At 39.6% G+C, this 13616-nt stretch overlaps 1 protein-coding gene across 2 annotated transcripts in view; it reads left to right on the top strand.

Annotated features, from left to right (window-relative positions):
- Positions 1-1848: 1848 nt before the first annotated feature.
- Positions 1849-13616, top strand: part of TES (testin LIM domain protein) — a 46522-nt gene continuing 34754 nt past the window's right edge. The window contains exons 1-2 of one of the 2 annotated variants that reach the window (XM_053218180.1): positions 1910-2044; positions 2339-2531. Coding sequence is in view for 1 of the 2 variants with exons in the window: in XM_027075317.2 (XP_026931118.1) it covers positions 2018-2044 (27 nt within the window). In the remaining variant the exon portion in view is untranslated. Of the gene's footprint in view, positions 2045-2338; positions 2532-13616 lie in introns of both variants that reach the window. The other variant, XM_027075317.2, reaches the window with a different exon arrangement.

The following is a 13616-nucleotide window of genomic DNA, read 5'->3' as shown; positions in this document are numbered from 1 at the left end:
ATAGGTGATCAAACCAGAAACATGTGTGCTGTCCTCTACTCATTTCTCTGTCATCAATTATGTCTAGTAAACAGTGCCAGTTCTAACTCCTTCTCTAGCTTAACACTTGAATTGCTAAATAAGGACTCACAATATAATCCTCCTAAATTAATGCCTATCCACTTCAATTTTATCTTCTATAATATTGGCACAGTAGATTCCAGATGGAAATCAACTTCCATCCTTGCTAACAATACAAACACAAAATGACCTTGGAGGGTTGGGAAGAAAGACAGAGAGAAGGCAGAATTCGATGGTTAGAAAAAAAAAAAAAAAGTCTTCAGATCTTTCCTTAGTGTCATCTCCAAAATCTCACCAAATAGGACCCAAATGGGCTTATGTCATGACATTTGTTTGATGGCTTATTTAAACTGTTTTATTGGGCATTTTCCATCTGGTAAGCTCCCAGAAAGAGACCAAATTGCCTTGTCATAGCTAAGATTCATGTTCAGGGAGCTTATACCAAGTAAACTTTGTAGAGGCCCAAATATTTTAGGGTGGTTTGGGAAGCGGGATGGAAAAGTTTTACTTGAACTGAGTTAGAATGAAATATTCACAAATCATTTTGGTCATTCCATTTTAGTTTATTAATAGGGTAAGGAAAACATACATATTATACATCAATGCTCTGTTGAACAATGTTAACAAATAGCCAAGTAAGTAAAGGTTTCAGAGTGTTGGCTAAAATGAGTTTTGGGTGTTTTCCATACCAAATTTTCAGAGCAAAGGAAGAGACATGTGTACCCAGATATCTACATTTGGGGGAATTTTTTCTTTTTAAAAATAGATGCTCGATTAGGTCACCTTTTGTCTGCACATTATAATTTTTTGTCATTACCACAAACTGAAAAAGAAATGGGCTCTTGTCTTTTACTTAGCATACTGTGTTTATGCTGCCAAACATGCTGGAGGCATTGCTTAGACTCATGAGCACTAGCTCTGCCTCCAAGACACTAAGAACTTGAGCAGATCCTTACGCCTCTGTGGTCCTCAGTTCCCAGAAAAATTAGAAAGCTATACTCAGTAATCCCTAGGCTCCTTTCCAGACCCACCAATCCGATGGTATTCATTGTGATCACTCTGGCATGAGGCCAAGAAATAGCTCTGCTTCTCTAGTGCTGCTTGCTATGCCTATGAAACTTCATCAAGGCCTGAGAACATGAGCAGCCTCACACCACTTCAGTAGCAGGGACAAAGGGCAAACCTCTACTTCCAAAGGAATGGCACAACCTGTCTCTGAAGTGATTCACGTCATCCCTGTTTTTGAACAATTGAATGCTAGGAAAACATACATACAATTCTGTTTATAGATCAGGGCTGTGAGATGAAGTTCTTTGCCAGTGCTTGGGGTTATGGACAAAAGCATTTGAGACATGGTCACCTCTACAACTCAGTAGCGAAATTAGGGTGCAACGCCCATCACAGAAATCCCTAAAAGTCTCCACTATCTCTTGTCTTTCTCTTTGCTCCCAAAAATAAACCAAGAAGCTAACAGTGAGATAAGTACTCCCCAGGACACATATCTAAGGTCTCAGGCAAACACAGGTACAAGCTGCCAGAATGGAAAGGGGTCTTCCTCATCTACAGCTAGAGGCTGGGTGGACCCCAATTCCTTTGCGAGAGAATCTGCAGAAGCTCAGGGCACGCACAGAGACCAGGTCTGAGTTTCCCGAACTCGGCCCCGCCCCTCACCTTGCCTGCGACCAGCTTGGCTGCGAAGGTGCGTGCGGCGCTCGGTGATTGGCGGCCGCCCGGCAGTGCCCGGCTGCCATTGGCTGCCTGGGCCTCTTTGTTCCCGGGTCCCGCAGCAGGAAGGCTGCGGAGGACTGGGCAGCGGAAGTTTGACGGAGCCGGTGGAGCGGCTCCGGTAACTGGAGTCCCTGCAGATCCTCCCCCAGTACCCGCAGCGGAGCCAGAGGCCAGGCGATCCTGCGAGTGAGATCCCGGACAGGAGGAGGACCTCCTTTGACACACAAACATGGATCTGGAGGCCAAAGTGAAGAAGGTAGGGGGGCGCGGACGGCGGGCAGCAGCCGCTTCACCTGCGCAGGGTGCCGCCCCCTGGCTGCGGGCAGCGGGTGGGGTGCACGGGCTGCCCGGCGCGAGCTGGCTCCGGGTCCCCTGTGCGCTGGCCCAGGTGCCGGTCTCTCCCGCAGGCAGCGGGGGTGCCTGGCAGCCCCACTAACTCCTGAAATCCGGGAGCGACAGAGAGTCCAGCGCGAGAGCTAGACCGGGCGCGGGACATTTCTTCCAGTCTAACCAAGTCCAACGGTTGAAGGTGTTTGAAACTTTCCTTTAGTCTGTTTCAGCTGCGCCTGTGCCTACCAAAAAAAAAAAGGATGAGGGCAGGGCAAGTTCGGGCGAGATCATGACACTTCTTCCTGTCTCAGGAAGTTCAACTTTATTAAGCCTTTGTGGTTTAGGAGCACTGATGTGACTTTGACAGTTCAGACCTCCTTCCCTCCCATCTTGGCGGAGCGTGTCTCTCAAAAGTGAGTGCTGATTTCATGCATTTCCTTCCTAGTCGAGGCTAGTGATAACGTGACAAGTGATTTTTTTTTCTTTTTTTGTTCATTATTGACTTCTAAAGCACTGCCTCCCTCTTAGTGCTTTATCTCTCAAAGAAAATGTTCCTCCATTTTGGCAGCTAGCCCCTAAGGAGAGATTGTCACTAGTGGTTTAGCATAAGGAGACGTTTCCGCAAGGCTGTCCACCGTGCCCCTTCTGCCGCCCCTGGGACTTCATGATCCACAGCCCTACCTGAGCTGCTCCCTGGTATGGGAGCTTCACGTCTCCTGGGAGAAAAGGGTGGGCACCAAACTGTGACTCAGAAGGAATGCTGATGTCACATTCCAGTGTAACATTCTTTGTGAAAGGTCTGGTTCCAGAGAAAAGGAAGTTCTGCAGAGTGAGAGAAGGGGGGGGGGGGGGGTGGAGGGGAAGAACTGAATTTGCTTCTCTTGCCCACTGTGGTTGTCAATATTGCATTATTTCATCTTCTAAAAACAAAGTTCCTGACTTGAGCATTAATTCTGTTTCATTCCCAGAAATGGATTTTTGAAAATGTAGGCAAATGCAAAATATTAGGTTAGGAAGATGTTGCAAAATGAAAACTTGCAGTAGAAAAACAGTTCATCACTTAGGACTAGAACCAGCCCTCAAAAAGGAATATAAGGACAGGAAAACATAATGTAAATTATTAATGTGACTGCATTCTATTCTCTTCCTGTTTGGTGTCTTATTCTTCACTTTTAAATGACACTAATATTTTTTGTTAATCTTGCTTGCCACTAGAAAAGCATTTTGTTTGCTGCTTAGTTAGCGTTCTGTTGATGAACACTGCTTATTTTTTCAAGTGGGTAAGAACTACTCATGTCTAAAATTTGAGGTGGGGTCTTGACTGTGCTTATAAACATTGATACAAAAACTACTTTTTTAAAATCCGGCATCCTTTTGGGAGGGAGGGCTGAATAGGTGATGCACAGAGGATTCTTTTTAGGGTAATGAGACTATTCTGTACACCACCTCCATGGTTGATACATGTCATTATATATTTGTAAAAATGCATAGAATGAACAACACCAAGCGTGAACCCTAATATAAACTCTGAACTTTGGGGGATAATGATGTGTCAATGTAGGTTCATTGGTTTGTAACAAACGTACCACTTTGGTGTGGGATATTGGTACAGCAGGAGGATTTGGGGGGGTAGGTATAGGGAGGTATATGGGAACTCCATACCTTGTGCTCTGGAAAAGGATATGTACTTAAAACGGGGAGGGGGAGTCAACATTTAAAAGTGATTTTGAAATTATTTGGGACAAAGAGGAAGTAATTCTGAGGGAGAAAGTCCAAAGTTAAGAATTAGTGTCCTTACAAGGAAAACATCCAGACATTATTTGGAAACAATTTCCTTAGTTTCAAAATGTGGATTATGATAAAAAATGCCCTTTGATATGTGGTGCAACCTTTTCAACCAAGAACCTTATCCTTTTCTCTAATCCTCCTCTTCTCCTTCCTCCACCCCAAAGCAAAAAAGATTCTATAAATTTAAAGCTCTTACAATGCCATAATGGTAACAAATCCTTGTTTCACTACCTTGTCATCACTGCTGATTCTCAGGGAAGAGTCCTCAACCCATAAATTGGAAACTATTAAAAGACCCCAAAATGTCCAATTTGACCACCGGCCCTACCCTCTCTGTGCCTTTGTAGGACCCTTGACAGACTTGATATCCTGTGGATTCGACAAAAGTTTCCCAGTACAAAGATTTTGGCCATCCTAGCAATACAATTCATAGCTTTGGCATAATCTCAAAAAGAGACTTGCATTGCCTTTAGAAATTGTTCTCTAACATTCTGGAAGGAAACATTACAAGATGATCCCTGATCTACTAGCAGAGCCTCCTCACCCTGTTTTGCCACCTAGTTTTCAAGTCTCCCTTCTTTTTGGCTTGGGTGTACAAAATAAAGTAATAGTTTGAACAGACTTTTAAAAAAGTCAGGTTGGAAGTTGAAACAAAGACACAACCACTTAAATAAAACTAAACTTGACATCTGTTTTAAGATACGTGGTATTTTTTTCTCTCTAAAACCCTTATACTGTTGATTTCATAAGGAATTTTCCCCAGGCATATGAAAAATGTTACCTTTTTTTCCCATTAACATTTTGTATAAAAATAATTAAAAAGGGTTGTCTTGATTCCACAAAAACTTAGGCAGATGATACTATTACAGGATTCTTGGTTTATAAAAGAAGAACTTGGTGTCCACATCATTTGCCCAGATTTGGATTAATTACCAGTCCCACCATCACAAAGACAAAGGATTTTTATAATTAGATTTTGCTATATTTTGTTTTGTTTGAAGCAGGCGAGCTGTTGCTAGGATGTAGAGCTAGTTTGGTTGTACAGAGTTTTGGTTTTAATAATATTTTAGAGTAGAATTTGACGTTCTTATGTCTGTGCCCTGCTTCTAAGTTATTTGTCTAGCTAGATCTCTTCCTTATGTCTTATGTCTCTTCATTATAATTGACTTCGTGTAAGTAGAGCCCGTGTCTGCTTGGAAAAAACAATGGCCTTTGAGAAGCAGAAACAGAGTCTCATTTTGTGGTGAATGGTAAATCATGGCCCAGAGCCAGCTGTTTTCCTCTTTCTTTGCTATGTTACTCTCCCATGAGAATCACTTTTTTCCCTTTAAAAACATACCAGAGAGAAAGAGAACTCCAATAATTTCCCTTATGCTGCCTGGAATTGCTGCAGGGCTTTTAATTTTACATCTTAGCTTTCACCTCCTTTTCTAACCTTTGTCTTTTGATCCTTCCTAACACCATACCTATTTTTCCTAGGACTCTCTTCTTTGTTTCTTTAATTTTATTTTAAAAAAAAGATGAGATGCACTTTAACAATTACAGGTCACTAAAAATCCCCTTTCTCAGCATCCAAACTTGTTTTAAAAGCTTCTGTCATTAGCCAAAGAAAAATAGTAAAACCACATGATGGCAGTTGGCAAGACTACTGAACCACAAAGATTATTTCCATTAGGAATTAGAATGAGACTTTTCTCATAGGTGGCCCTTGATTGAAGTAGAAAAGGTAAGTAAATGGTGACCTGGATGTTCAAATCTACAGTTGGATTCTCGGCTTGAAGCCATTCTTGCTGCGAGAATCATTGGCAAAGTTGGGGGTAATGGGAGGGCAAGGTACTGCCAGGGCTTTGCCTTAGAGGCAGTTACTCTGTCCCTCAGAACAAGTATAGAAGAAAGTGAAGTGGTCCTCAGCTGGGCTTTTATCTCTTCTAACCCATGGTGTGATTCATTACATTAATTGGATATGAAAAGTCACTTTCTCTAACTTGCCCTGAATATTGGTTTGAATAGAACTGTAGTAGGCTTTCTATTGATTTTCTTCCTTTGTGCTATCCTATGAAGTAGAATTGGGGATTTATATCTCTGCTGGCTGTTACCATGTCCCATCACCTTACTCCTTGACTTCGCTTTCTCATCTACAATACTAAATATTACTCATCCTTCAAGACACTCCCCTTCTCCCCCCACCCCACATGCTATCCTCCAGAAAATCTTTCTTCTTGTTCTAGCTAGATGCAAAATCTTTCTTCTGAATTCCCAAAGCTTGTTCTCTGTAACTCTTAGTACACTCATTCGTTTCTTCTTCTAGATTATGATTTTCTTCTTTCCTAAATTTCAAGCTTGGGCAATGAATTCTTATTCTATTTACACTTGTGTAGTTTTGTTTGTTGTTTAAAGCAATCTTACGAAGTAGACCTTAGCCTCATTTTAAGGATAAAGAAACAGGGTGGATAGGTTCTGGCAGTTTCAGATGAACCTAAGTATGATCTTGAACTATAGTCTTCAGAACCCATGCTCCTGCATCATGCCCTCTAGCCCTTGAGTCCTCTTATATACTTGCCTTGTTTGCTAAATATATGCTGAATGAATTACCCTTATATAAAAAGAGGAATAACCTAAAACACATTTCAACATTTTTGTTTAAAGGAATTATTTGGAAGAAGTGGTTTCTATTCCAATAAAATTACCACCCTACTGGTTTTCTATATTTTATTTATACTTTATCCATGTTATATGTTTGCCCTTTCGTGTAATTTGTCATAGACCTTTTTTGGACAAAGACAAAGCCTAAATAAAATAAAAGTATTGTAAAAAGGGACTTCTTGGAGACTTTTACAAACAAAGAAATTTTACAAGTGCCAATCATATTCTGGACTGTATCCTCTAGGATTCTTCCAACTTCTCCTAGTAGCTTAATATGGTCCTTGAATAACAGTAACCCTGCGTTTGGCTCTCTGCTTTGGGATTTCAGTGACATCTGGAACTGTATAGAAGCACTCATGGGATGGGCTGTAGAAGAGTCCGTTCTCCCTGCTGAATCCCTGAGGTGACAGAAAGCCTTACTTATAGTATGGTAGGCTAAACCTTTCTATCCCCCAGTAGCAAAGTGCTCAGAGGGCCACTGGCACAGCAGACCAGAGAGCTAAGAATGTTGTTGTTGTTGTTGTCGTCATTGTTTTAAATTTCCCATTCTTGATTCAAGAAGATCTTTTAAGAAGCAATGGGAAACACCAAAATGATCAGTGATTTCATGAGGCTCTCCCTGAGCTATAGGATTGATTATACCAGCATTGTGAGCATGGCATTGACTTCATGGACCATCAGAGAACAACAAGGGTTACTGTGAGGGCCCTACTTAGTAGAAAGAGAATGGTAAATTGGCAAAAGGGGACTCCTTCCTATGTTCTTTTTTTCTGAGAATTATAAGTAGGAATACAGTTTGGCCCCATGCTAATTTGAATATAAATTTTTTTCAAATCATATTACCACAGTGTATTCAGAAAATAGAAAAGGTCAGTAAGTCCCAGTAAATGTAAAGGCCTATAGGGTATAGAAAGAAATATAGTATATCAGCTTTCTCACTTCTGCGTATCAGTGTGATGTTGATAAAATCACTCTGAGCTGAGTTAGATCTTGGTCCACTCTAGGTTTTGTGATGTTGGCCACTTTGGATCTCAGTTTCCATATCTATAAAAATTAATAGGGGAACTGTGATTCTTTTTAACTGTGATAAATATTAGCAGTAGCCTACCAAGTAGACAAAGTTCCATGGTGCCTAAAAATCACACAAGCTAAGAATATATAAATATGTGTGATCTTAATAAAATAGTACAGTGTATAATGTTTAGGTAGTTCTGTGAATTCCATGAGGAAACCTATACATTAAACAATTTTTTTTAAATCTTAGCTATTTTTCAACTTGTTTTTACTTAATTTGCCTTTTTAATATTTGTGAGATATTTGAATACATTAAGTTTGATTAATTTAAATGTGTAATAGGAAGCTTCAAATGCGTAATAAACTGCTCCTTTACCATAGATCAAATAATTCTAGATGTGATATATCACTTTCCTTGGTATTTAATTACAGGTAAGTGAAAAATAATGGATTTTTTATTGTCTTTAAAAGTTCTCTCTCCTAAAATAAGATGATTTATTTCAAAATTATTAGTATTTTATGTGTCAAGCACTGCTCTAGACTCTGTGGGTGTAGCATGAACAGAAAAGATACGGTATCTTGTATCATAGAATTTACACTGCTAAAAGGAATTATAGAGCAAAGTAAATGACAAAATAAATGATAAAAAGCACAACTGGGATTATACCCCTTAGTGAACTCCTTACAGGTCAGCAGTAAACTAGATTTCTGACATAGAGAATGTGCAGTTTTAGTGGTAATTCTTAGTATCGGTTCCTGGTCTTGTAAACTTTGTAATTAGGAATTCTTCTTTATTTATCTTATTGGCAAATGGAAAATAAATGAGAAAGCAGCTCTTATGTGTTAGAATGTGAAAAAGCTCATGAATGGACAATGCTATAATTAGTTATAATTTTATGCCTATGAAGTTACACAAACTAAGTTCTTCCTGGTTACAAATGCCCTACAAGAGTCATTCCTGGGTTCTGTTTTCTGGTTGTGTCTTTGTTTGGTAACTACTGCCATGAAACTATGATTTTTTTAAAACTCTCTCGTTAGATCATTAATATATGGTAGGAAATTATTTTGCTCTTTACAGGGTGGTGACATTGAGAGAACATTATATAAATCGTGAATTATGAAATCAACTTTTTCAAGGAGACGAAAACAGAAAAAACTAACCAATTGAAAACAGGTTTCAAAACCTCATACATTTTCAAGATTTAAGGTGAACTGATAAGTTCACCTCTGCTCTTTGAGTAAATATCATGTATTAAAATTGGCCTTGAGCATTGTTATTAGGGGATTAAATGTAAAGGTTATGCTTTTCAGTTATCCAGCTCTAGTCTTTGACTTTCCTGTAAAAGAGCTGTAGTCATATTTAGAGTTATTTCACCTGTTTTTTCTTAAGTGCCCAATCTACTCAACTTGCTACTTAAATAATAGGGAATTGGGGAGATAAGAGTATGCATGATTATAATTTCCTAATGCAAGTTCATGCTGTGACCCAAAAATGACTTAATTGCTTTTCTCTTTCTTCCTTCTCATCAACCACTATAATCACTACTCATTGCCTCTGACAAAAATATTAGGAAAGAACAGAAGGTGATTGAAAAAAGAACCACAAGAAACCCATGCAATATATTTGGGGAACATGCTATGGAAGGTTCTTTGTTCCTATCACACTGAGTACATAGGTATAAAAATTGGTTGGTTCCAGGTATTGTGACTTTCTTTCTGGTCATATTTTAAAAAGGAGAAGAGCATAGTTTAAGATTTCCAATTTGTCTGGTCCTTAGGTATTCTGCAAGAATGCAGGACTGCTTGGGTTTGGGCCAGGCTTGAAGGGGGAGCTGTATGAAAAGCCAGGCAGCGAGGACCGCTGAGATCTCATCTGCCAAATGACAGCAAGACTACTGCTATACGAATATGTTAAATCTCTGAAATACTGGATCGTCCTCAGATTACAAGTGATTCAGCTGTGCTTATTATTGTGACATTCTGACCACCATGCAAAACTGTAAAAGAGGTTTCAGGTTGTCGTTTGCATAGTTTCTTATCTAAACAGTGAGCCTTGCAAAAAAAGAGGCTGAAAGCTCAGCACACATGCCTTGGCGCTGACTCCATTAGTAAGTGTGTAGCTACAGTGAATTTGCCCTTCCCTTGACTGAAGATAAAGTGATATCATGTTTCATTGCAAAATGATCATGCATATGTTAGGTGGATTTTTGTTTCTCTGAGTATAATATCTGAAAGTGTTGATAGAATGAGTCACAAAGTAAAGGTAAAGAATGTTTCTTCCTTCATGGGGTAGTGGCCTACAATAAAAATAATTGGGAGTTAAACAAAACAAAGTTACCCTTTGTTTTTCATAGAGAATATTAAAAGGGCAATTTAAATGTAAGATTACAAAAAGTAAATTCCATTTCTATCAATATCACCTGTTGAGTTTTATATTCCACAAAACATGGTGATAGCAGCTTTGGTAGATAAAACAAGGCAGGCAGGCAAACTAAACTGATATGTAAGACAGATATGTAAGTTAACTACAACACTGGATAGAAGGAAAGAAGTGCTGTAACACAGTGTTGCTCAAAATAGCTGTCACTGTAGAATCTGTCATGGGCCAATATTATTTAAATGTTTATTTATTTTGAGAGAGAGAGAGCATGCAAGCATGAGCTGGAGAGGGGCAGAGAGAGAGAGGGAGAGAATCCCAAGTAGGCTCTGCTGTCAGTGCTGAGCCCTACACAGGGATCCATCTCACAAACCCATGAAATCAAGAGTCGAATGCTTAACCAGCTGAGCCACCTATGTGCCCCATGGACCAATACTTTTAAGAAAACACCATAAAAATGAATTACTAAAAGAAAAAAAAAGGCAAATACAAGGCCAATTAAGAAATTATTAAGGGGAGGGGCACCTGGGTGGCTCAGTTGGTTAAGCATCTGACTTTGGCTCAGGTCATGATCTCATGGTTTGTGGGTTCGAACCTCATGTCGGGCTCTCTGCTGAAAGCTCCTAGCCTGGAGCCTACTTTGGATTCTGTGTCTCCCTCTCTTTCCGCCTCTCCCCTGCTTGCACTCTTTCTCTCTCAAAAATAAATAAGCATTTAAAAAAATTTTTTTACATTATTAGGGGCATCTGACATAAAATTTCTGTCAAATTGCTAATAATTCCTCATAGCCTACTTTCAGTTTCTTTATATCTATCTACAGACTGATATCCAAGACTTTGCAGATTGCCACATTTTTGAGTAGCACTGCAATAATAGGAATACAGACGACTAGTAAGAAGTCTCAGAAGCAGAAGTAATTAACTTGAATTGGGTGGATTTGGGAGCATTTTATGGAGGAAACAACATCCAAACTAACTCCTATAGGATAAATAAGGTTCCATTAGGCAAAGAAGACCCTGCAGGAAGAATAAATAGCATGAACCAAAGGAACACAGCTGTGAAAAGTCAGTAAGCCTTTGATAGTCATACCATTAACATTTTCAGTTTGACTCTTCTAAAATAAAGCCAAGGTACATGATCTACAGTGGTTTCTAATTCTACTAGGTTACAGGATTGAATCGGGGAATTGTGTCACTGAGCTAGTACAGACGCCTACTGCTAAGGATCTATTTCTCTATCCTAACCCTGATTCTTATTTATTACACTATGTCATCTCTTGAAGTCCAGGAGGAAATTTCACACCGGAGTCTATTTTGTGTAGTCTGGATTTGGCTCCAAGTTGTGGGTTGGGACTACATTGACTCCACAGACCTTTCATCCTCCTTAGATCATTGAATATCTTAAGCAAAAGGCTGGAACTGTAGCGGGCATGCCCAACTGTAGGAACCCATTTTAAGCATCTGCTTGTGCCACAGCAGTCATATCTGACATCAAGGAGAGAAGTCCAGTCTACTAGTGACTATGAGGCTATGGCAGGGGTGTGAATGTTTAATACCTGGAAATGAAGAATTGGGATTATTACTTCAGTCTGCCACACATACCACAGTGGGATTGTTGAATATTGCAGGCTGAAGTATACTTTTCTGAAGATACCTCATGTATCAGCAGTCTACACAGTATCACAGACTACTGATTTTTCAGAGGCTCAGAGTCTCTTCTGAAAAATTGTAAAAGAAAAGTAACCTTGCAGTATCCCTTATTTTATTTTTAGGGCATTTTTTTAACGTTCATTTATTTTTGAGAGAGAGAGTCAGAGCGTGAGCAGAGGAGGGGCAGAGTGAGAGGGAGACACAGAACCTGAAGCAGGCTCCAGGCTCTGAGCTGTAACCACAGACTCCAATGTGGGGCGCAAACTCACAAACTGTGAGATCATGACCTGAGCTGAAGTCAAACATTTAACCTAGTTAGTTACCCAGGCACCCTGAGCATCCTTGTTTTTATCCTTATCATTCTTCTGTTAGCTTTTAGACTCAGAGCTCTCCAAATTCACTCCAGCTAAGTCATACAGTCTCCATGTGAAGAAATATAGAACTAATTTTTTTCTAGAAAATGGCAAGTTGCCAAAGGTTTTTAAGGGGGGGGGGTGGCTACAAATCCTGACCTTTTATTATTTTTTTTTAATTTTTTTTTTTTAACATTTATTTACTTTTGAGACAGAGACAGAGCATGAACAGGGGAGGGTCAGAGAGAGAGGGAGACACAGAATCCGAAACAGGCTCCAGGCTCTGAGCTGTCAGCACAGAGCCCGACGCGGGGCTCGAACTCACGGACTGTGAATTCATGACCTGAGCCGAAGTCAGACGCTTAACCGACTGAACCACCCAGGCGCCCCAAATCCTGACCTTTTAAATACTGCGACAAATTGAAAATAGAGTTCACAAATGTTCAAATGTTGCTCTGTGTTAGACTGTGCCGGGGTGGCAGAATAGAAAATTAACTGAAGATAAATTGGCAGAAATTAAAGAAAGGTGAAGGAGGTAAGACAGATTTTGATGGCTTAATATCCATATTGCTTTTAAGATGTCCCAGGGAAAAACAATAGAGATGTTGTTTGTTAGTACTTTTCTCCTGGATCAAGATGAAGTCAAGGCAGAGGATGGGATCATCCTGTGGGCCACTGTTGCTCACTGCACTGAACACAGGGACTTTAGAGGGAGCAGAACAGACTTTGATGTCTCCAGACATAAGTTTGAATCCCAATTTGATAGTCCCCTAGAAATTTGGACAAGTTTCTTAGTTCTCTTGGCTTCAGGAGAGCTTATCTGTAAAACATGGATATTACTTCCTTTTTGGGTTATTGTGTAACTAAATAAAGCATATCTTGTAAATACTTAGAATGGTGTTAGCAATTGTTTTATCAGTGTTAATTAAAAAAACTTTTTTTTTTTTTTTAGTGTTTACTTGCTTTTGAGAGAGACAGGATGAGCGAGAGAGGGGCAGAGAGAGAGGGAGACACAGAAACCAAAGCAGGCTCCAAGCTCTGAGCTGTTAGCACAGACCTGCATGTGGGGCTCAAAATGTTAAATCATGACCTGAGCCGACGTTGGATGCTTAACCAACTGAGCCACCCAGTGCCCCAATCAGTGTTAATTATTAATGTTGTTAATGTTCCCTGATCAGTTTTTTTGTTTGTTTGTTTGTTTTAGTTAAGTAGACTTTGGCATCAATGAGTAAATGTTGGGAGAACCGAATTGCAGTGGTTATCAGCTTTACAATCCTGGATTCAGTTCTTTGCCCTGGCACTTACAAGCTGTGTGAATTTGGCAAAGTCACTTAACATTCTAAACCTCGGGATCTTGATCGGTAAATGGGTTACAACTATCTGTCTCACAGGGGTGTAAGGATGATTGAAATGAACATTTTAAAGCACAAAATATGGTGACTGAACAATAAATAGATGTATATGATCATTATCAATAAATACAATCTAGAAGGAAGAAAATCCTGCATAGATCTTCAAACCATTTAATAAGCACCTGAATATATCATCAAGAATTTTATGACAGCATGCTCTCAGGATAAAATTGATACTTGGTGCTTTGTTGGACACAAAAAAATACCTAAAGTTCAACAATTGGGATGTATTATATTATTCATTTAGTTTGTTTACTTTTTG

The sequence above is a fragment of the Acinonyx jubatus genome, chromosome A2, assembly GCF_027475565.1.
Source record: "Acinonyx jubatus isolate Ajub_Pintada_27869175 chromosome A2, VMU_Ajub_asm_v1.0, whole genome shotgun sequence".
Classification (NCBI taxonomy): Eukaryota; Metazoa; Chordata; class Mammalia; order Carnivora; family Felidae; genus Acinonyx; species Acinonyx jubatus.
The sequence above is the reverse complement of the archived record's forward strand: the minus strand, read 5'-3'. Positions and strand labels throughout refer to the sequence as shown.